Source organism: Sorghum bicolor, chromosome 6, assembly GCF_000003195.3.
Source record: "Sorghum bicolor cultivar BTx623 chromosome 6, Sorghum_bicolor_NCBIv3, whole genome shotgun sequence".
Classification (NCBI taxonomy): Eukaryota; Viridiplantae; Streptophyta; class Magnoliopsida; order Poales; family Poaceae; genus Sorghum; species Sorghum bicolor.
Window position 1 is genome coordinate 1,861,396 of NC_012875.2, and position 23,320 is coordinate 1,884,715.

Here is a 23,320-nt window from a genome sequence, read left to right on the forward strand (position 1 = left end):
AGGAGGACCGCTGCTGGTACGACCTGTCTAATGTCAAAGGAGTGAGATTGAAAAAATTGGCACGGACTCTTTTAATTTAGTCAGACCTGCAATGGTGTGAATATATATTTTGTTTGCTTTGCAGCATAGGTTTGACTGTTAACAGGTGTCTATATATCCTGCAGTTTAGAGGCGTTGACTTGAGATATTTGTTATGTGTAATGTAGCCTTGTTACAGCTATTTTTATCATGATTGGGGCCCTTGACTTTCATGAAAGATAATAATGTTGATGATAGGTATTATCATGATAATACTCCCTCCGATCCTTCTAGAAATGTTGATTTTGATCATTAATTTCTCTTATATAATATATAATCAACTGATAAAAAAAAATAATATCATCCTAAAGACACTTAAAACATAAATCTATTGACACAAGTTTTTAAGATTTTATTACTTAACTGGTTGTTGATCAAAAATTTATAAAGTTTACTGTATTATCATTTCTGGACCACCAAGACACTTAAAACATAAATCTACATGCAAGGTTTGCCGTTATCATTCCTCGTGGGTCATCAATCAAACATGTTTGACCAAGATAGGCACACAAGGAGTTATGGCAGTATTTTATTCCATGTGTCTGATTAAGCTTCGGGTTTGACCTGCTTTCAATAAATAAATAATAACGTAACAAAAAAAAAGGGTTGCTTCCAAATGACCCCGAGCAGAGCCTGCGTCGCGTTGGCAAGTTGATCCAGGAAGGAAACTTCGCCAGGCCGCATGCAGCTGCACCGGCCGCGTTCCGCGTTCGCACCGCAGAGCGCGCGAACTGGAGCAGCGAGGTGAGGCCGGAACGTGGCAAGCACGGCCGGCGGCGAAAAGCGCCCACGGCGAGCGGCGGGATGCCATCTTTTTTGTTTGCCTGTTCTGTTCACTGGCAGATCGGGGCTGTTTGTCCGGTAACTTAGCATCAGCTATTCAGCTGTCTGTAATCCAACTACTAAGCCACTATCCTGGTATTTATTTGTAACCATATTGCAATAGAGAAAACGAAGAACCTCTTCAGCTTCTTTCATATACACAAACGGGTTGGCCATGCAGACGTGAAATCGTCGTCGTCTGTGATGCACGGCAAACATGCACATCAAAATTACACGCACCGCAGGGAGCATGCCATCCACACCAGACAAGCACTCTTTACATACACACTATAAATAAATACCCGCAGGGAAGAAAAAGGATACAAAGAAAAGAGAAGAGAAGAGAAACACACTCGTGGCCCGGAGCTACTTTCCATGGGTTGATTTGATCATGACCCTTGGCGGGGCTTCGTTCAAGGAATCAAATCCGTGATCATCGATGTGTTGCGCACTAAGAGCATCCCAAACATTTACTTAGTGGGCCTAAGAATTCCAGGAAGCCCGACGACTGCGGCAGACTCTGTTCCTCGGTTTTTGAAGGCAGGTGTCTGAGGAATGCCCTAACAGCACCTGTCACCCCGTCTTCAGATTCCATGGCTTTCGACAGCTCTACAGCCTTGTCTTTCACCTGAAATTACATGGGGAATTACTTAAGCACTTATGTCTAGTGACATAAATCCAAGAGAATACAGTAACCTGGTCCCATGCCAATAGATACAGCTTTTTATTAGCGTATAAAAAAGACAAAATTTTGCCATACATTTTTGAATTGAAGAAAATATTTTCTATCCTGAAATTGAATAGAAACTAAGCTATGCAAAACGCATATCACTACTAGTTTTGTGCCACATATAAGAGATCTAGGTAGGCGGTATGAGTCCAGTTGTCAGCATGAAAACTATGCTACCTGTGCAAACTGATACACGACTTAACTGACTCACGATATCTGATTGCATCGGACATCTATTTCTGCTTGTTATCTATCTTCCTCAGTATGGAAGGGAAAACACAGTAACATCAAGAAAGTAATTTATGCTCTCTGGCCACAAATTGCATAACTTACCTCTGGCTTCACCATGAATTTTATAGCATCGACCAACTTCTGCAAACCAAACTGATCAACTGGAATAGGCGGAGGCCCTAGCCCTCTTGCATGCACCCGATCCCCCCAGAAAGGTTGGTCACCAAAGAAAGGTACAATAGTCGTAGGACACTGCAAATCACAGACTAATGTGGACTAAGTACAAGAAACCTCCGAGAATACTACTGTGCAGCAACAGCAAGAAAGGTATTTTAGACATGTTTGATTCTATCAAAATTAAAAAATGGAAACGTGTCAAAGTGCCACATATAGGCTGAAAGGCAAGTAAGCAAACAGTGATTCAATTCTTTGGTAGCAACTAGCAATGGTGGGCATTGGATGGTAGAAGCATAGGAGTGGCTGTATATATGAGGGCGCTTCACCCAATTTCAGCATCATTATGCAGGACATTAGAGATGAGCCACCATGTGGTGTCTGGCAGGGGCCAAAGGCCTAGTAGCTGTGGCCATGATTCTTGTTTTTGTTGCTTGTCGTAGGCTCATAGCCTTGCTGTTTTTTGGCAGGTCTTCATGCAATAAACATCACCCTATTGGGTTTGTGGTTTGTATAGTCTTCTTAGACTCCTTTTCCTCTTCTTAATATAATGATGGGCAAACTCTTCAGCACGTTTGAGAAAAGAAAAACTATTTTACATTGAAATAAGGCATGGAGAGAGCACTTACCGCTGCTTTAAGACCTGCAGCTGTCGTTCCAGCACCACCATGATGCACCTATCGAGGCAGGAAAATGAAAGAATAAAACATAAAACCTTAACTCCGGTCATGATAAGTAACATAAATTCACCCACAAAGTATTTAATGTTAACTTGTAGTCATATAGTAATATACTGTAAAGGTCAGATAACATGCTAAAAGAGAGATGTCCCAAAAAGTTTGAAGAAGTGGCTTACCACTGCTTTGCACTGCAGAAAAAGCCAGTCATGAGGGCAGTTGTCTAGTAGATATACAAAATCTTTTGGTTCTGCCACTGCCAAAAATTTCTGGAGTCGTCAGAACAGAATCAGAACATATGCCCAGGAAACAAAAAGCAGAACAAACTAAGGAGAGAAGAAACTTACAGGTTCCAAGGCCACCCCAGCCTTTGTTAATGATACCTCTCTGTCCAGTAATTTCCAGTGCTTTGACAATAATTTCAGTCATCTTTTGTGGGTCTTGAACTGGCTAGTAGATCAGAAGAAAAAACAAGTCAGAATCCCAAAAAGTCGTTGAGAGAGATGTGATGGCTTTGCCTTCATAGCACTCTACAATCCCAGAATACATTGACAGAGGGCACATAACCCTATCACTATTTTCAATCATCCAAGCGTATAGTTAACTTTGTAGCATGTTACAATATGCAGTGCTTATAGAAGACAATCAGGCGACACATAATTATACATATAAACATTCATAAGCAGTGGCAGTTAATATGCAATCAAATTTTCCATAGTGATAGGATCAGAACACAGTTTGGAAAGAACAAAGTACTACAATCTGAAGGTCTCATGCAACTTTAAGTATTTTATGAGGAATGAATTACAGAATCATGGCATACTAGCTGGTGAAGGCCGTTGATGGGTGGCAGTATGACAAACTAAAGCATTTGCAAAAATTGATCTATTGGGTCAACATGAAACTGCCTCAGACTGCATACTAATCTAGTAGCTATCAAAATTGGCTGTGTTTGAACTCAGCAATTTTGGGACAATTCTTCTAGATAAATTGAGCTTAAAATTTGAAGTGAATACTACATACACAAGTGAAAGTCAACAAAAATTGCCAGCATACCTAGAATACTTTAATACAACATATTAAACTATACAGGCGATTAGATCGAATGACAAAAAAAAAACTTATATGAAAACATAAAGCAAGGTCAAACTGATCTTACAAGGCTACCAAAACCAACATATATGGGCTTGTCACCAGCTTCAAGCCATTTCACAAGTGGTTCAGGAGGTACGTAATTGGAAGCAAGATCAAGGAAGCAAAATCCAACAACATCGATCTTTGGGCCCCAGTCTGCACTTCAAGACATGAACATTATAATGAATCACTGGCCCATTGAAAACTAAAAAAACAATACTTAAACTTGCTGTCACGCCACAGGGTGCTTTGGAAGTAAGCTACTATTAGTCTATTACAGTAGTGCATCATTTCTCCATCAAATTTAACTATGTACAAAAGGTCCTCACAAATACAAATAAACAAGCAGTTTCCATGTTAGAAATTTCAGACTCTGTAAACTACAGACAATTATGATGTCACTAACCTACTATTTAGGCAGTCATAACTGATGCCGACTTTCATATAATAAGTCAGAATGCTCTAATAGCTAAGTTACTCAAAAGCTCAGATACATTCCCACTCTAGCAATACATACAGTATACAGTTAACTTTTTCACCTATATGCACAATTTGTTAATCCAAGTTCCTTTCCTTTCAACCCACTAGCACATGTTTTTACTGTTTCCAGAAACGCTGACTCTCCTGTTACAATGTTCTTGATTCATTGCTGCTATGGTCTTTCAGGAGGGAACATAGGCCTAAAGAGTGGCAGAAAGATGAACAATGCTCACGAGCACAACAGCATTAGGAAGATGCCAGCCTAAGCCAAGGAGGTGGGCATGTAAGGCCTTGTTTGGATGCACATGTATTCATCTCAATCCACATGTGTTGAAGTGGATTGGAGTATTAAACTAAGTTCCATTCCAATCCACTCCAACACATGTGGATTGAGGTGTATACACATGCATCCAAACAAGGCCTAACATGGAGGTGGGGAAGAAGGGTCTTCTAATTTCTTTATTAAACAACATTGACATGCCTCTTATAGTCTTATTAAATGAGCCAACAGCCGAGCCTAATATGCAAGCCTAACAAGAGAAGTTTGGAACCAGCGAAAGATATCCGAATACAGAAACATATTTCCTGACTCATTTAGGCTAAATCAAGATGGAAGTCACTTGGTGATAAAACTACTATCAATTTGAGCCACTGCTTGACATAAAGATGCAGTCCCTTGGCTGACATCTGTCTGCGCCAATGATTTCAGGTCGACTGGTCGAAGCTGGTCGCTCTAGGACCGACCACGTGATTAATCGAGATTAATCGTCGACCAGGGCGATTAATCGCCCTGGTCGACCCTGGTCGTCCACCTGGTCGTCCAGCTATTTCAAGGCATATATGCCTATATATATACCTCTATATATACTATATAATATACACAATCAATCTAGCATCAAGACTACATTAGTGTTTAGATAGTGAATTACTTGTGGGAGTTGGTTTCTTCTCTTTTCTGCACTGTCCAGAGGTCCATATTGCTGTCCCAAACCCCCCCTGCAGCCCCTCTATTCTATCTAAACCCTAACAGGCCAAAAACTTAAAGCCCATTAGCCCAGTCCCAGTTAGAAAAGGCCCAAAAAAACAGAAGCCTGGTCGTCCATCTTACCTGGTCGTCCGATTAATCGACGATTAATCGGACGACCAGCTTTCTGGTCGAACTAATCGAGTCGGACCTCCTATCGAATCCTAGGAGTGACCTGGACGATTAATCGCGATTAATCAGACGACCTGAAATCATTGGTCTGCGCACCACTTTATGGTGCTGTGGGGTCCCGCCATTGAGCTTGGCACCAACTATAACATCTCCATGACACGAAATCTATCCTATTTACAAACAGGGCTGGTGATAGTTCAATCCAAAGAAAAATGCATTTGTAACAGTGGCTAACCCACATCACTGTGCATACATGGATAACCTAACGATTTGGACAAATGACGAATGGATCCTTGCAGGATATTCAAGATGATCCCAACCTATGGTGTATGGCAGTGCCAAAGGCCTTAGCAACATGTGATCAAAATGATCTCTTTTGTTCATTGGTCATTGTTGTTGCCCAGTTCATCAAGAATTGAGATCTGGGGAAAGCCCAGAGGGCAGCTTGGCCCTTGGCCGCTTGGATTGAATTGCAAAAGGGATTACAGACTTGGTTCAGAGGGAGGGGGTCTGCCACTTATATAGCAGTGTGGTCAGCCACCAACTCCAGAATATCCTAAAGCAAAAAGTAAAGATGTCTGCTCCTAACTTGGATGCCAAGGCAATACAACTACTAATGCATAAAGTAAGATACATAGCAATTAGGCTTAACTAACAGTTGTTTTTTAGTTCCTAATGTGCTTTATGTAAGTAGAAGCCAAGGTGGGTGCTGATCTAATAGATTAATAACTTCCACCAGAAAAAATGAACGAAAAGAAATCAAAGATCAAGATTCCGACCCACATGCTTTGGAATTAATATGGGAGAAGAATGACAAGGTAAATTGCATAACTTTCTGCTCTAGCCAATAGATATGACAAACCTTTTGGTTTCGGGACTAGATGAGGACTCCAAATGTATCCATGAGGAATGTCATTGCCAGAACCCTGAGAACCACTTAGATATGTTACTGGACGCAGCTTCAGTTTTTTCTTTCTGAACTCGTTTATCATATCCCTTATTCCAAGCCAAATCATCGAGTCCACAATTTGATATGAAAGCTGCAAAAGGACAAATAATTATACAGGCAACATATTGAATCAGATATTGCCATCAAGAACATCCAAGTATTCACACCAGCTGATAAAGCTGACGTTCCAAGTTCCAACAGCCCAAAATGACTTGCCGGTAGTGCAAACCTCCAGGTCGAAAACGTCAAACTATTTTCGACCTGAGTTAGTATATATGTTCAAGAAAATGCCTTTGCCTAGTGAGGTTGAGCTTGCTTATGGTTGCAGAAGCTGGAGAGCAAAGCTAATAACTTTATGCACTTCAGCAACTCACGTGATGCACAAAGCATCTTGACATCACAATATGAAATTCAGGCAGTTGGTCCTAGCAGTCTCCAAACATCCACAATAATTTCAAATAAACAAGTTCTGCATATGTACAATGTACTTATGCATGAAAATCGAAACAGCACATGGAGAGAACTGCAATGTCACTGTAACAAGATCATGGATATAGAGAAACTAACTCATTCTGGATATCACTGTTAGACGGATGCTTTGTTTGGGCCCTTTTAGGCTCACGGGTTTTGTATTGTGCCCAGCCTTGAGCCCGTGCACTCTTTGTAGCTTGGTTGTCTTTCTTGTTAGGTAAGGATATCTGACAATGGTCGTACTTCTATAAACCTCCCTAGATCATCCTTGCCCATATGTGTCTGTAATCTACAGCCCATATATCAATCTACTAATCTCAGATATTACATGCCATGATGCCAAGATATTTCAGTTATCCATTCCATTCATTCCTCACCATTTCCTAAAGTGATCAGTTTTAATGGAATTTGATGATAAACCATTGAAGTGATTGTTATGTTTATTCTCCCCGCGAACTCTCCAATAATATAAGAAGGGCCAGATCATTTGGGAGCTGAGAGAACGTCAAGTAATAATCCTCTCTTTTTCATAAAGAATACAAGTAAAACAATGCAGACTTACTCGATATCCAGCAGGCTGCTTCACACGAGAAAGAGGATGAGGAAATTCACTAGTTGGCCTGAATAATGGTAGCAAGTTAGATCCTCAGATGATAGTATTCAATAGCAAACTTCTGATCTTTAAAGAAAAAGCAAGATGATAGAGACTCACGTCCATGGCATGGTAAAGAATATATGAATTGGTACTTTTAGCGCTTCTGCCACATGTGTATGTCCTGAGAAAAACATTTGAGGTCAGAAGGATAGACATGCTTATATTTCAAACTAGTGAGCTAATATAGGTCTTCATCACAAGAAAAATATGCAGGAAGGCTTGTGGCGAAAAATGCAACATTGATTATATTGTAATCTGTCTGGACTATCTAGATGTACTTCAAGTTCAAAAGATTTTGCTTGAAGCACTTTGGAGCAACTTATTGCCTCGAAGACACTCAGGCTTGGAATGAACAGCTAAGCAAGTAAAAAAGCTGGACAAAGAAGGCCTGCTCATAAAGTGGTACCATGGCCTGAGGTATGTTACAAGCTAGGGCTAGCAGTGCCTTTTTGCCCAACCTGAATTGTGTTTTTGCCAGCCTGGCAAAAACACTGCCTCCTTCAGGTCTCAGCAAAAAAATAATCTTGATTGATGGAAGTGAAACCGGTAAGAAGTTTTCCAATTGCAATGCTTATGTGGTTTTCTACATGGTCAGATTATGATTTTCATCTCTATAACAAGTCATAGCATGAAATGGATGTAGCTCTAGAAGAAATATGAAAAAGGAAAAGCATGACTTCACACTTCACAGATACAAGAATGTTGCTAAATCGTGTGTCTAGAGGAAAGACCAGTCATCAGTATGATGAAGATGAAGAAATAAAATAATCAATCTATGGTCAAATCATCTTAAGTCAAAAATGTAAAACTGACTGTCACATAAAGAATCAATCACAGGAACATTTTCTTCCTTTGATTGGGGATCAATGTTGTATATAGTGAGCTATGACATTTACCAACATCCTCCTCTAAAAGCTATAGGGGGCTATAGTGAAAGCTATTTAATTTTGTGGTTTTTAAAGAAAACATGAAAACTCTTAACTGGTTATGCATGAAAAACATTTAACCAAGGAAGATATCATGAACACAAATACATGTAAAGGCTCTAGGAAAACATTTTTTCATGTAAATTACTTAACATTCATTAAATCAGTCAACATACTCACAGTTATAGTCAACATTCATATTTATTCAACACTCAATATTCAGGTTTAATTATTATTTAATGGTTTATTAAACAAAGCATGATGGATATGAATAAATTATACTCCTCTAGAGTGAGGAGCAAATATTTGCCTTGGTCACGATTAGCGGTACTAACATTTTTCGTGACTAAGACAAATAGGCAGTGTTTAGCGGAGCTAAAGCGTCATTAACGACAATGGTCAATAATTGACAATATTGTACTGGTGGACCCTTCAAACAGCTACAGTGGGCTATTCACAACAATGTTGTGGATTCTCTAGAGGTACAATTACAATGGAGAAAGAAACAAAGCAAGTTGCAAAGAACCCTTTTTTTTCAAAATAAACAAGATATACTGACCATACGCAGGTGGGTTCGCAATAATTGCATCAACTTTAAAAGGAATGCCAGTGTCAGGATCAGGTTCCTTGCATGCAGGCAGCAAAGAAAAAATAATGTCTTTCATCTGTTTTCTTTGAATAGGAATTTCTGATGGCCCCGAAGGTAGGAATCCTTTATTCTTCACCATATCTGGTCAAATTATGAACATATTAAACACATTTATCTTCAAACAACGTAAAAAAATGAAAAATACTTTTGAAAAAACATACATTCAGCAAGAACTTTGGGATCTCCACCAAGCGGGAAAAACTCCAGGCCAGCTGTTAGTACAAACTCCTTAAAGTTGGCATGAGTAGCCAATCTCACACGGTGCCCATAGTCCTGCAACAAGAATCAGAAATCACAAATATGCTGGCATTTGAGCTACAAGAAACAGAAAGCTAACCTAAATTTACGAGAGAACTGGATTGATAATACACTTAGGCTAGGACTAACCTGTAAGCGTTTCCCTATAGCAACAAATGGCTGCACATCTCCTCGTGTACCCACAATAAGTATAACTATTTGCATAGGAGGCCTGTATGGTATCTCTGTTCCATCTAATGCTTCTTCAACAGTGGCTTCCGCATAAATATCCTCAGTTCCACCAACTATAGTTGGTTCCTCCAGACCACTTGGCACATCAACAACCACGGTTCCATCATCTTTTACTGTAGCAATCCGATTTAGCATTTTTAGCTGCAATAAAGTGGAACAAAGGTAAAGTAGCAAAAAGATCAAGAACAAATATGCAAGCTATCATACTGGTCCTTATCAGTCATCTTCAACTAGGAAACCTTGTAACCTTTTACAGTATATTGCAACATATTGTAATGTTTCCTCATCAGTTCCAAATCTGCAATGCATGAATTTTAAAATATACGGGTAATTCAAAGAAAGTTGGACTTTGGACACTATTATACATTAGTTAGTGCAACTATCAATGATTCAATTCCCAGTCCATAAACAGATATGAATTTCAGATGCCTGCATGGCAAAACAAAATGAACTAAGCTTCTGAAAATAAATAGATAAATACAGAGTGTAAGATATATGCACCTTCTTTTTTATTGGAATCCTTTCATCAAGTAACTGTTTAGCAGGATCATCAGCTGGATTATTTTGCCGACGACGCTCAGTTCTGGACCTTTCCAAATTTGATGGTCCAGCAGTTTCATTGGTAATTTCGTCATTCTTAATCACCCCCGGCATGGTGCTTGATCTATGGAAGCCTCTGTCATCTACTTAGAAAATAAAAAGATGGAGTCGTATCAAAGAAATGGATGGCAACTTTTATCAGTAACAAAAAATGAAATCTAGACTAAATTGTACCAACATAAACTGCAATCAGTACAATAGCACACAAGTTAGTTAGATGTCAACCCCAAAAATAAGTTTGTCTGTCGTTTAAAGTTTTCTGCAGCAAGCCCTTCTTTACTGTTGATATCAATTAAATCATACTTACACTTGATTCACTGAAGCTGAGCGCAAGGCTAATGTTCGATATAACCAGTTTTGGTGAGGTTAATTTATTTGTCATGCCAAAATATAAAACATTCAATTCAATACTACCCACAAACGTTTTATCACTTTAGACCTCAAGGGACGTAATCTCTGAAGCATAGCAGGACAAGGAAACAATGTGATAGCAAACATTGCGTAAACAGCACTTAATTTTGAAGGTCCCCTCTCACTAATTTGTAGTTTGTAACAGCAAAGAGGAAACAAAGTGCCTCTCTTCACCCCCCTTGAGAAGGATGTTTCACATACCATCGTTAATCATCCTTTTCAAACTAAAGCACGGCAGATCAGAAGTCCAGCAAAATTAAATTTTAGGTCCATTTACAAGGGAAAAAATCACAGGCTAGCATCTTTATTTTTCTTAGGAAAATACAGTAGGGGAACCCCTACTGTGCTGGCTGGCATTTTGTTACCCTTGAAGAGTTATGACATTTATTAAAATAACCAACATTATTGTGCACAAAAACCTATGTATTTATAGCATGTCAATATTATGGACACCTTTCTTACTACGACATCTTAGGGGGTGTTTAGTTCCAAAAAAATACAAAGTGCAAAATGCCAACTACTTTGGAATGATCAAATGCAAAATGCCAAAATTTTCAGGGTCATGTTTAGTTCCATACTTCCATCCAAAATGCAGAATTTATTGCCCTCATGAGGGCCTCTAGAGGCTCTTTTGAGATTTTTTTTGGCCGCTTGAGACCAAAATCCAAAATGGAGAATAACCACCTTTTTGCCAAAAATTTTGCATGGCGTTTAGTTCCATTTTACAAAATGATGAACCAAATTAAACAACCCCTTAAAACCACTAGCATTATTGTGCACAGAAAACCAATAAGTTAGTAACCGGTCAATATAGACTATGGACACCTTCCTTAAAACTGAAAAGGAAATATACAGAAGGAAATGTGGGTTGTATTTGCACAGCATATGATTGTGCATAATCTACCTACTGGAGAAGCTAGTGAAAAAGTACACTCCAATTATTTTCGAGGAAAACTGCAGCCAAAAACTATGTAATCCTACCTGTTACCACTTCAGTCCCAACTCAAAAGGAAACATGGAGAAGGAAATGTAGACTATGTTTGCACAGAATACGACCAATTATTTTCGAGGAAAACTGCAGCCAAAAACTATGTAATCCTACCTGTTACCACTTCAGTCCCAACTCAAAAGGAAATATGGAGAAGGAAATGTAGGCTGTGTTTGCACAGCAACAGCCTATGATTGTGCAGAATCTGCCTACTGGAGAAGCTAGTGAAAAGGCACACTCCAATTATTCTGCTTAGTTAGTTCATCCTCAGATTTTGCTTACTAATAAGCAGCTGGAGGATGCTGTTGTTTAGCACAGTTCTGCTTAATCTGTGGAGAAGCTAAGAAATAAGCTGTGCCAAACAGAGCAATTATATTCTATTTCGAATGAGCAATTAGGAACCTTCAGTTCAGAAACATATGTATTTAATAGAAATGGTCAGAGAACACAAACAATGAAAAAACAAAATTATTCAAATAAAAAAAACCTTAAATAATGTGTGCCTAACAACATGGCACACATAAACATAATGTACAGGCAACCGATTTCAGTTCAACAAGCTATGAGCTTATACAACAACCTTAAAAAGACTCGCACGGTAAACAGCTCATTTATGAGCCAGGCATGTTTCAGTAAGCAATTGAACTGTAAACAACATGTTTCAGCAAGCAATTGAACTGTAAACAAGTGCAAGCTAAACACTATGATCCTAGATCGTGTGGCTAACAGAGACACAATCAAAGCCATTAGTAGCATCAAGTGCAAACCTGTCTGCCAAACTACGATTACCAAACCACCAGAACCATTCAGTGAGGTCAATACAATGTGCCATGTGCCAACACCTAAAATCAGCATCCAGTACAAGACTGGACACACACAATGGACACCCCTTAGAAATAGGCACAACTTGATCGAATCAGTGACACGGCTAGCACCAAAACTAGGCAAACCTCAGCTCCTCAGCACCGAGTTCGGTCCATCCTGAAACATGCGCACAACAAAACCTCTCCCCACGCCGTAGGCGGCGTAGCTGTTGATTCCATCCATCCAACTCGCCTTCTCCTACTAACTAATCACGGTTCACGGCCACACGACGTCCTGTGCTGTGCTCCAAAAACACCCCCCCCCCCCCCCCCCCCTAGACGGACGAGCACCAACCGTTACACCAGAAGCCCGACCAGATCATCAGATTGAAGATGAGCTGCCCAAAAGCGAGCAAGGGGGGGATCTAATCTAAGCAGGCGGTTGCTGCCAGTCCGTAGCTCCACGGAGACACCCTGGTGCGGCGGGGACAAAACCCCAGGTCCCCAGCCGACACAAGCGGCAGCGGCAGCAGCAGCAGCAGCAGCGAAACCCAAACCCGACACGAGGCAGGAGAGCGGAGGATGCGGGGAGATCACCATCACCTGCTGAGGACGACGACGGCGCGGTGGCGAGGGGGCTATTCCCAGAGCGGTCCCCGTTGGGAGCAGAGGCCGCCGGCGCTTCTCCTCCTTCCCTCCCTCCCGCAACGCCGCTGCCGCTCTCCTCTCCCGCCGCCATTTATACACCGACCGACCGACCGCCGACCCGCGGGCACGCCGCGTCAGCTGCTTCTGGAGAAGCGGTGCGGGGGGAGCCTCCGGATCCACGCCTCCTCTCCTCCGTGTGAATATGCTCCGGGTTGGCTTTGCTTGGCGGCGGCGGCGGCGGCGGTGGGCCTCCTCTCGCTTTTGGGTTTGGGGGGGGAATAGACAGACGGTGAAGGAATTGGAACTCCCGAATTCGCTGGCCATGCACCGCCGAGCGGAGAGCGGCGGAAAGCCGAGAAGAGAGCGAGCAAAGCAAAGCGGCCGATGCGATGCGATGCCTCTGCCTCTGCCTCGCTGGCGCGCTGGGCGGTGGGCCCCGCCTGTCTGCCGCTTCGCTGTGATTTTTCTTTCCGTTTTTAATTTATTTATTTATTTATTATTATTATTATTATTATATTAATTCATACAACAGAAAGTTTTCCGTTTTTATAAAAAAAATAAAAAGTAATCCGTAACGGCCGTGTCCTTTTCGGCTTCCCCGGCGGCGATTTGTTTGCCAGAGCGACGGTGGCGGCGGCGCCGGCACGTTCTCTCGCCTTGCTCGGACTCTACAACGTGGGCACTCGCAGTCGCAGACTCGCAGGTGGTTGCTGATGGATGAAAAGCATTTCTTTTTTTTTTATTGTAGTTGAATTATTTAAAGGGTATATAACAAAAAAGTTACATTTTTTTGGAAAATAAAAAGATTACACGCTCATTTGAAGAAAGAAAAAGATTTGTGCCTTTGATGCCTCCACACAGCTTTCTATCGTGCTTGTGGATTTGGATCAAATACTCTTTCTATCTCAAGGGCGTATTAGGATTTGCAAAGTCAAACTCTTATTGATTTTTGACGAACAATTATTTAAATTATATATATATATATGCTTACAAGTGATGAATATTCCATCCACAAATTTAGATTCCACACTTCTTTTGGTATGAATTGATCTTTTAGTAATTGATTGATGTTCAGAATTTTCTTCTAAATATATTCTAAATCTTATAGCGCATCCTATAGGGGCACGCTAGGAAGGGATATGGATGTAGAGGCAAATCGGAGGAATGAATAAAAATACAAAAACGTTGATAGGGAAATATGCTTGGAATGTAGGAATAAAAACATTATATTATACAAATGATAGTATTTAGTGATGTATTAATTCAAGTCGTTTATAATTATAGAAGCAGTTTACCACAAAAGTAACAAATTCCTCGCACTGGATGCTCATGGCCATAGGCGCATAAGGCCTAAACTTGCAACGTTCAATCTGTGAACTTGCAAAGTTCAACGAGGAGTACTGCATATTGCTTCAATTCTAGTTTAAAAGAATCAAAGAAGATAAATATAACTAAGAACACATAAAAAAGAGCATAGATAACCATCTCTAATATAATGGAACACTTAAATTATACTTGGTCTACCCAGTAAAACGTCCCCTACTGAGAGCCTCTAACCATTGTGCACCTAAAAAAATACACACAGAAATCCGTCTTCATTAAAATCAAGGGCTAATAAAACATCTAAATCAAATCTGATGGCCAAGATTGGATGTGGAAAGCCTGGCTTCTCACCCATCTCACCCCGCGCGATCCCTGCACCGCATCGTGCCCCACGCAAAACTTCCCCTCCAGATCTCGCGCGTCTCCCTCTCCTAATTTTTGGTTTCCAAAAATTTGACACGATCAAGAAGCGCAAGGACCCTGCGAGGGTTCCCTGACAGTTATGTTCCCTGACCAGGCCAATAGCGTCTACGCTGGCGACGGCGGCGGCTTGCGTGGCTGTGCAGTAAAGCCAGTAACGCGAGCCAGGGAGGTGGAGGTGCTGGGGAAGGACCCTTTTCGTCGTGGGCCAGTGTTGCTCTGCTTCTGCTAGGCCTCCGCCACCGTCACCTCACTCCTCGTCCCGGGCAAGAACGTTGTGGCTTCTTTTTGTTATCTTTACGTACCTTCTGTTTGCTTGTGCGTTCTGTTCGTTTTCCTCTCGGGTGTTCTCGCTGACGTGGAGTTTGGATTCGACTCACTGGATACATACTTGATAGATGCACGCTTATTTCTCCGATATATCTGCTAAAGTGGACCTAGGAGTCCGAGGGGATATCTTTTGTAGTAAGAACATTATAGCCGTCAGCGCCCAACGGTCACCGAAGAAATTTAGTCACGGTAGCTTGAATGGTGTTTGTGTGCTTAAATACCATTGTTGGAACTTTGTTTTACGATGGGCTGGGCTCTAAATGAGTACTAATTTATTTTCTGTATTTGTGCTTCTTAGGCCTTGTTTAGTTTTCCATCCAAAAACTTTTCATCCATCACATCGAATCTTTGGACACATGTGTGGAGCATTAAATGTAGACAAAAACAAAAACAAAAACTAATTGCACAGTTTGGTTGTAAATCGCGAGACGAATCTTTTAAGCCTAATTAGGCCATGATTAGCCATATGCTACAGTAACCCACATGTGCTAATGACGAATTAATTAGGCTTAATAAATTCGTTTTATAGTTTACAGGTGAGCTATGTAATTTATTTTTTATTAGTCTATGTTCAGTACTTTAAATATATATAATTTGTTTATTTATTAGTCTATATTTAGTATAACGACCAACAGCACGACGCCACCAACCAATCAGAGCCAAAGGAGCCCAGGTATAGAAGCTGTGTGGCAATTCCTTTGTAATTACTACTAATAAATAGCTTTTGGTATCTTTGACCCGTAAGCCGTGTGGCACCCACAGTACTGGGCGGATAAAGAACTAAAGAATAATATCTTAGTCCATCTATGTCATAGTGTTTCTATATAACTTTTTGTGTGTGAAATTTAGTCCTCATTAGCTGACATAAATTTTCAATTGATATTGATATTTGTGATGAACTTAAAATGTAGAAAAAATACAAAGAAAATTAAATAGCATTTTCCTATACGCGACGAGGGCAGTGATGCTGGAGCATGCTGATGGCGAGGTGGAGCAGGACAAGGCGGCAACTCTCTTCGAGGGTGGCGCAATGAGGATGAGCTTGGGCTAGGGTTGCCAGGCCCGCACACATAAGTGGCGAACGTCGATCCCCATAGTGCCATGGCGCAGGGCTTTGAGTCAGCGGGGTTGACATGGATCGATGACGACCTCGGCGTGGCATGATGTAGGTGTCACGACACAGCATGACTCCTAGAGTCATTGGTGGACCGAGTGGCAACGACGACACATGGGTTAGGCTCGGTCCGTGGAATAAGGAGGTGCTAACCAGGTTTGGGAAGAAAGGAGATGGCTAGGTAAGGGATGTTTTCTCTTATTTCTTATAAGAAACTTTTAGACAAAACAGACTCCAACCAAACCATTGATAAATGTTGTTTCAAGAGGAGAGTTGAAGAGTAGGGTTTCATTTTTGTAAAAAAAAATAGATCATATAACAAGTGGTTGCATGTTGAATTCGAAAGGTAGAAGCTTAAGGTTCAGAATGCATGCATATGGTTTGGGAAGAAAGGAGATGGCTAGGTGAGGGAATGTTTTCTTTTGTTTCTTCACATAAACTTTAGTTGAAGAGGAAAGTTAAAGAGTTAGGGTATCATTTTAGGAAATAAATAGACCATGATTCTGACTGCTCGGCCGGGCACACGTTGCTTGTTAGGTACTACATACACCTTGAGAGCCTTGTGCGCAGACACAGATACAGGACCAGTGGAGGCTTCTCAAACTTGTGGCGCATTGTACCTTGGTTGCTCCTTGTGCAGATTCAGAAAGGTTTAATCTATCTTTTATTTGACTTGATGTTTACGGGTTCATGACTAGGATTGTGTCCTTAGTGCTTTGCTCTATAATTATTATATTATTTGATATTTACACTCAGTGCTTTGCTATGGCTACGAACATAGGAAATAGCAATGCACTGGAAATACGCTCTGAGACTAAAAAGCAAATAAAGACAAAAGATAGTCTACATGGCTTGCTGTTGTGTTGTTTAGAAGTTACTCCCTCTGTCTCAAATTAAGTATCGTTTTAGGTTTCTATCTCGCAAGTTTGACTTTGATTTGTACAAAATATATGCAATATTTGTATCTTCAAATAAATTTGTTAAAAAACTAGATTTAAAGAACTTTCCAATGATAATAATTATGTAATGTAAATGTTACTATTTTTAATATATATTTAATCAAAGTTATTTCTCAAGAAGCGAGAACGACAGTTATTTTGGGACGTGGTGGAGTACAGTTTAATATATGAGAACCCTATTGTCCAAATGATATTGCAGTTTCAAACATGTTTACTGAACGTAAGAGGTAATAAATATTCTCTGCCCCCTTAATTTAATATCTCCTTTGGAGAGTTTTTAAGTGTTTAGAAGCACTATGAAGTGAACTAAATAGTAGCCTGTACAATAAGTTTCTCTTAACATCCTGTATTAACGCGATGATGATATATATAATAACGTGAATGCACCGGTGATACAAAAAATTATGTGCCTAGAAAATACTGTTTTTTGGTTTTTACCATAGCGTTAGCACGGGCATACTACTAGTTATCAATAGTTCCTCCTAAGAATCATATTGGGTATATGTCTCCTTCCTTTTAACCCTAGGATCGAAGGTCTAGAATCCTCTCTTTTTCCTAGTGTTCGAAAATGGAAAACCCTAAACCTGGAGGAGTTAGGTATGTAGGATATGCTTCTTTGGAGAATCAAGATTCTTAATCAATCCTTGTCTTGTTTGTTGGATTAGGTCTAACTTTCTTGACAAAACAGCAAGCATAGAACTTTATAAGAAGAACTTAAAAGAAAAGGATAATTGAAGTAACTTCAAAATAACTTTTGACTTTTGTTTGGGTTAAAAATGAATTAAAAAAAAGTAAATTCAAGCAATAGTTCTCTTTTTTAGGCCCCCCTCGGGGGTTGTGCAAAGTTCGACGAGTAGTATTTCTTACCTTTGCCTACTGCTTCAGAGCGCCTACACGCTAATGGTAGAATTAAGAGCTTATTTGGGAGAGCCCAGTGGAAACTGGAATCCAAATCTGCAACTCCACCGTAGATCTCTAATCTTCCTCTAGAGCTAGAATAATAGTTTGGCTTGCAGAGCAGCTTCAGATCCATGTAATTGAGGTTTTGATGGGTTTGAACACTTATGCCCTAGGATTGCATGATAATTTTTTCATGTATAACACACGTTAGACTCTCATAACGATTTTAAAGCAATGATGTATATCCACTCTACTATTTTCTCGGACTTCACGAAGGAAAGGAAACCAAGAGCTGAGACTGGTTCTTTTTTTCCCTTTAAAATTGCATGTCTGCACCAGTATTCCATGAGAAAGGCATTGACAAATCCTTTAATACAAACACCCTTCTTTTCAAAGCTTTCTTGTGGTTTTGTTTTCTGTACTTTTCCTACGGAAATACTTCATTCTAAACAGGGTTTAAATAAAGAGGGAAACATTAGGAGAATCATGTTTTTATAAATACAACTAATCAATAATTAAAAAGATAACTATAAAGTCATTACCTATTTGATAGGCTCCCACTTCTTTAAAATTAGTTCTGACATTTTTTGCACATCAATTTGTCTCGTGAAGCCCAAACATTTTTTTTGTAAGGTAGTTTTTTCCCCCTTCTTTCAATGAGATGGGTAGATGGCGGAAGTCATTAGAAGCCACTTATTTTTATTTTTTTTTCTTTGGGCACTTGATACTCCTAGATCCGGTACATTTTTGCTTAGCATTTGGGAAGGCTCTAGCTTTGTAGGTGAAGCAGCTAGAAGCAGCCCTTTCAAAGGGCCCTTGAGGCCTTGTTTAGTATGACTTTGATTAAATCAGTGGAGAAATCCCAGAAACCCTGTCAAAGAGGGTCTAGTCTAGCCTTAAGACATACTCTCCGTAGTCATAAAATGTAATATTTAGGCAACAAAATGGATAGCTGGTCCAACTCCTTCGTTGATTTAGATGGACCATAGGAGATACTCCCACAAAACATATGGTCAATCCCACCGAGCTATAGATGAGCACACGTATGTCATGGAGAAATGTAACGTTTACCAAAATTTCGTAAATTCGGCCAAATCTGCAGACCTCATAACCATGTACATTCATAATGGGGCAAACCTCCTTGTACTGATATTTGATACTCATATTACACTAGCATCTGATATTTTCATAATGTAGCAGTAGAAAGTACTGATTATTATAGAAGTTTTGCACACATGACAAAGATGTTAATCCAAACTGCACCTTGCGTTGCAAGGAACCAGAGACAACGACAAAACAGTCACGGAAATGGGTAATGCCATTTCTCATAAGATGACACAGCAGATCGCTCTCAAACACCAAACATCAGGCTGAACTTGGTGGCGAGAGGGACAGATATGATGGCAACTCCCAATGCGACACCGAAAATTCGGTGCGAGATAGAGAAAGTAGCGCTGAACTGCGGCTTCTTCAGAGGAAGGTGGGGTGACAGTGGGCGGTTTGCAACAGGAGATGACAGGGGGCGACTTGTGTGCAGGGGTCGGCTTCCAGGTGCAGATATCTTGGGCCGCTGAGCTGCTAGGGGGGAAGATGCGTAGCCCCTGGTTTGCTCAAGATTTGAACTAGTACTACCAAGAGCTCCTGAAAAAGATGAATGACACAAATTTATAAGGGCTAATTATATGTAATGAACTGCAAACTTGTAGTGGCATAACTGGGGAAAATAGAGAATAGTCTGTGTAAATAATAACAAAAAGAGAACTGCAAGTCAGCAAGTGCATTAAGATATGTACACTAAACTATGCATCTAAATGAAAACAAAATACATAACAAATTATTAATGCTATAAGGCATGCATGAAGTGTTGCTTCCAGGTTCGGAAAAACAGCTTTCTAACTCTATGCTGTAAATGACCAGAGATATATGGCCATTATTGGCCTTCCCTTATCCCTTGTGCTATGATGGACTGAAACACATATACTGGTCAACGTCTCAATTATAAGCCCCTTGCCTCCAGAATGAAAGGCAATAGTATCTTTTCAAACCTCATGTTACAGTCATCCTGATCCTGAATGACATAATGTAGTTGAAAGGATGACAGTGTGCCACAGCTATTTTCTAATGGGTCTCATGTATCAATGTATGACTGTTGTCTTGAAACTACAACAGAAGGATAGAAAACATATAACAAATCAGAACATGAGTTTTTACCACGGAGAGCAAATGGAGTATCACTCAAGGGTGCAAATCGAGCATTGCTGTTACACTTCTCCATTGCTGCGCAGCAACCAATAATCACGCATTAGCATAAATGCAACATCACAGTTTGGCAAAAGAAAATTTTGAGCAACATAGGAAGATTACATAATGTTCAATTAGATTGGAGAATATCAAAATTAATTGATCCTCAAGAGGTGGATTGTTTAGAACAAACCAAGATATTTCAGCAATTCAGAGACCCTAGTCAAACTCTATGTTAACAACAACCTGAAATATCGAAATGAAGGATTAAAAAAAATATATATTGCAGTTCACAATTGACAATCCAGTATAATATCTTAGCTTTCTCATTATGTGCGCTGTGACTATGTATGCAGTTTGAAGCAAACTACATTCATCTATCCCAAGTCCTGTGGACTCAAATGCATGAAGAGGAAAAAAATTGTGAAATTAGGGCCCTGAGATTTTCTAATACAAATAAAATTGAAGGATGCAACTTATAACTACAATTACATAAGTGAACTTTCGGATATCATGATTGAACAATCATAACCACAGTATCATCACAGTGATTCGCACAAAATCAGCTAGCCATAAGGACTTGCATTATTCTTGCAAATTTCAATCCTAACACATACATTGTATCAGGGTAAGACTTAATATGGGGAATGGGAGATTCGTTTGAACCAAACAAAAGTTACGGGAGAAAAAAAATCACAGCAAGACGACCCACAGCAACAGCAGGTGGATCAGAGTATTCACCCCAGGAAGGAACATTAGGACCTGACATTATAGGGCTCACAGCAAAGAAGAGCTTCTGAAGAACATCACCAGCTATCTAGTCAAGCAAGGTAGTGCTTCCTTACTGACAATAGAAGAAACACTATACATCGCTGTGGCAGATTTGCAAGTCATGAAATTTTTGTATGTCAATGTGCTGAATTATTACAAATAATACACTATTGCTTGCGGGTGAAAGAGTGCTTCCTTACTTATAATATAAGCAACACTACATTGCTTGCAGCTGAATTATCACAAATACTACACTTGCTTGAGGGTGAAAGAGCAAAATACCAAAAACACCAATTTTGCAAAAAAAAAAAAGTTGTTTCTACCCACAACTAGAATAGTAGTTTTCTATCATTTGGTATTAATTTAGATACAAATTACACAAATTTATTGGGGACAGATTGTTAATGCTATGATTGCCACCAAATTTTACTGTGTGTGTAATATCATTATACTTTGTAGGATCATAATTACTTCGACAACGACGCCTCCAAATTCAGCATGACACCATTATACTATTAGTTTTAGGCCTACAATTCTCAGTAGCTGCATATCAAAGAGCTCAGTGTTCACTAAATTTGGATAACCACTAGGCCGTAATCCCTAGGACATCGCACGTATCAATCAATAAGATAGAAAGATGCAACTTCTAACTACATTTACAGCAGTGAACTCTTGAACGTCATGATTAAAACACTAATGTGTGATTCGAAACCCAGAGGGCATGGCCTGGTATCTTTGTGCCAGCAAATGTTTTTTTTTCTCTATATATATACTTGACAAGTCAGAACTCTACCAACACAGCATCCATCGCCACCAAAGAACAGATTTATGAATAGCATCAACCGGATGAATCTAGGGCAATTGGAGACGCGACTAGGACAGATCATGTTATCGTAGGTTCATAGCATACTACTAGAAATAGCAAATCAAAATCAAACGAAGAACGCGATCCGTCTTGGGACGGGATGGATCGGGATGAGAGGTACTCACTGGGCTTCTCCTGCTCGCCGCCTGCCCACGTGGCCGTCGCTTCCGTTCTTCCTTCGCCGCCGACGCCGCAGATGGACGGAGATGGTAGGTGCGTCAAGTGTCGTGGAGAGCGAGGTGCGGACAAAGAGGATGGGAGGACAGAGGGAGGGGTCTTCTGGGCCCAACTGTATATAGACAAATGGGCCGAACCCATTTCGAAGTTCCTAAAATTTCAGGCCACGCGTCAAATGGGTAGAAGGAGCCTATTATTATGGCGAAAAAGTCTACTTTTCCTTCTATAATTTTGACGAAAGTTTGCTTTTCTTCCATGAACTCTAAAACCAGGTAACTTACTTTATTAATTTTTTTAAACCATACATTTTAATTTTCTCTGGAGCGGTTTCGAATGCGGTTTTGCTATAGCGAATGGTGGTTTTGCTACAATGACAGTGGTTATGTCTTTTTTTTTAAAAAAAATTAATTCGGCTAAATCTTTGAAAAATCATCATAAATTACAGAAAAATTTAAAAATAGATAATCCAATTTTGTTGAACTTTTCCTTATTATGGCCGCACCAGCGCGCTACTGCCATGGTGAGCGGCGGCGATGCGGATGGACCCGGAGGCGACAACGGAGGTGGTGGAGAAGGGTGCCACCCTCCTCTTCGTCTGCGTTGCCCCACTAGGCCACGTTTTCTCCCCTAAATGATCCGGCGGCTTCCATGAGAACAAGTAGAGTCCATGTCATTCAAAATTTCCACAGCCGTACGATCTTCCGGTGAATTATCCAAATTCAGCATCTTTTGGCTTCTCCAGCATATCCCCGGCTTCTCTAACTTCTCGTTAGAATCCCGATAAGCAAACATATACAGCAGTTAGAATTCCGATAAGCAAATATATACTCCAGCAGGTTTCACTCCACCTTCCCAAGCCTTTTGCGTCTCGACTATGTATTTTTAGTTCCATTTGAAGATTAAGGGCAAAGAGGAGACAGACCACCAAGATTTATGCAAAGGTTTGCTAGAGCGCAATGCCTTTAGATCTACTCTAACTCAACCCTGCACTTATTCACTGGAAAGTTGTCTAAATACAGAAAGTCGCCCAAGTACAGTGGATATGGTGTGTATGCCTGTTCGGTTTGCTTTGGAAGCTTCTCTTGAAGTCAATGTCTTGAATGGCCAATCATTTTTCACTGGCAAAATATCTGCTTGGACTTCTGGAAA

At 40.3% G+C, this 23,320-nt stretch overlaps 2 protein-coding genes across 3 annotated transcripts; both read right to left on the bottom strand.

The window, feature by feature from the left end:
• On the bottom strand, positions 1,016–13,509 carry LOC110436312 (sterol 3-beta-glucosyltransferase UGT80A2-like). 2 transcript variants are annotated; one of them, XR_002454133.1, is made up of 14 exons: positions 13,027–13,509; positions 10,123–10,304; positions 9,520–9,762; positions 9,294–9,405; positions 9,043–9,213; positions 7,615–7,678; positions 7,465–7,522; positions 6,345–6,522; positions 3,872–4,002; positions 3,060–3,162; positions 2,892–2,968; positions 2,665–2,712; positions 1,964–2,127; positions 1,016–1,528 (listed from the first exon to the last, which is right to left on the bottom strand). XR_002454133.1 is itself a non-coding variant. In XM_021463040.1 (14 exons), the coding sequence occupies exons 1-14, from the start codon at positions 13,160–13,162 to the stop codon at positions 1,352–1,354; spliced, it is 1,830 nt and encodes a 609-aa protein (XP_021318715.1). In that variant the 5' UTR covers positions 13,163–13,509; the 3' UTR covers positions 1,016–1,351. The 2 variants fall into 2 exon arrangements, 1 of the variants encoding a protein (XP_021318715.1); XM_021463040.1 differs by having other exon boundaries at positions 1,964–2,113.
• Positions 19,219–22,428, bottom strand: LOC8080288 (succinate dehydrogenase subunit 3-1, mitochondrial). The gene is made up of 3 exons (XM_002447409.2): positions 22,120–22,428; positions 20,329–20,394; positions 19,219–19,758 (listed from the first exon to the last, which is right to left on the bottom strand). Exons 1-3 carry the CDS (start codon positions 22,310–22,312, stop codon positions 19,469–19,471), a joined length of 549 nt encoding a protein of 182 aa, XP_002447454.2. The 5' UTR covers positions 22,313–22,428; the 3' UTR covers positions 19,219–19,468.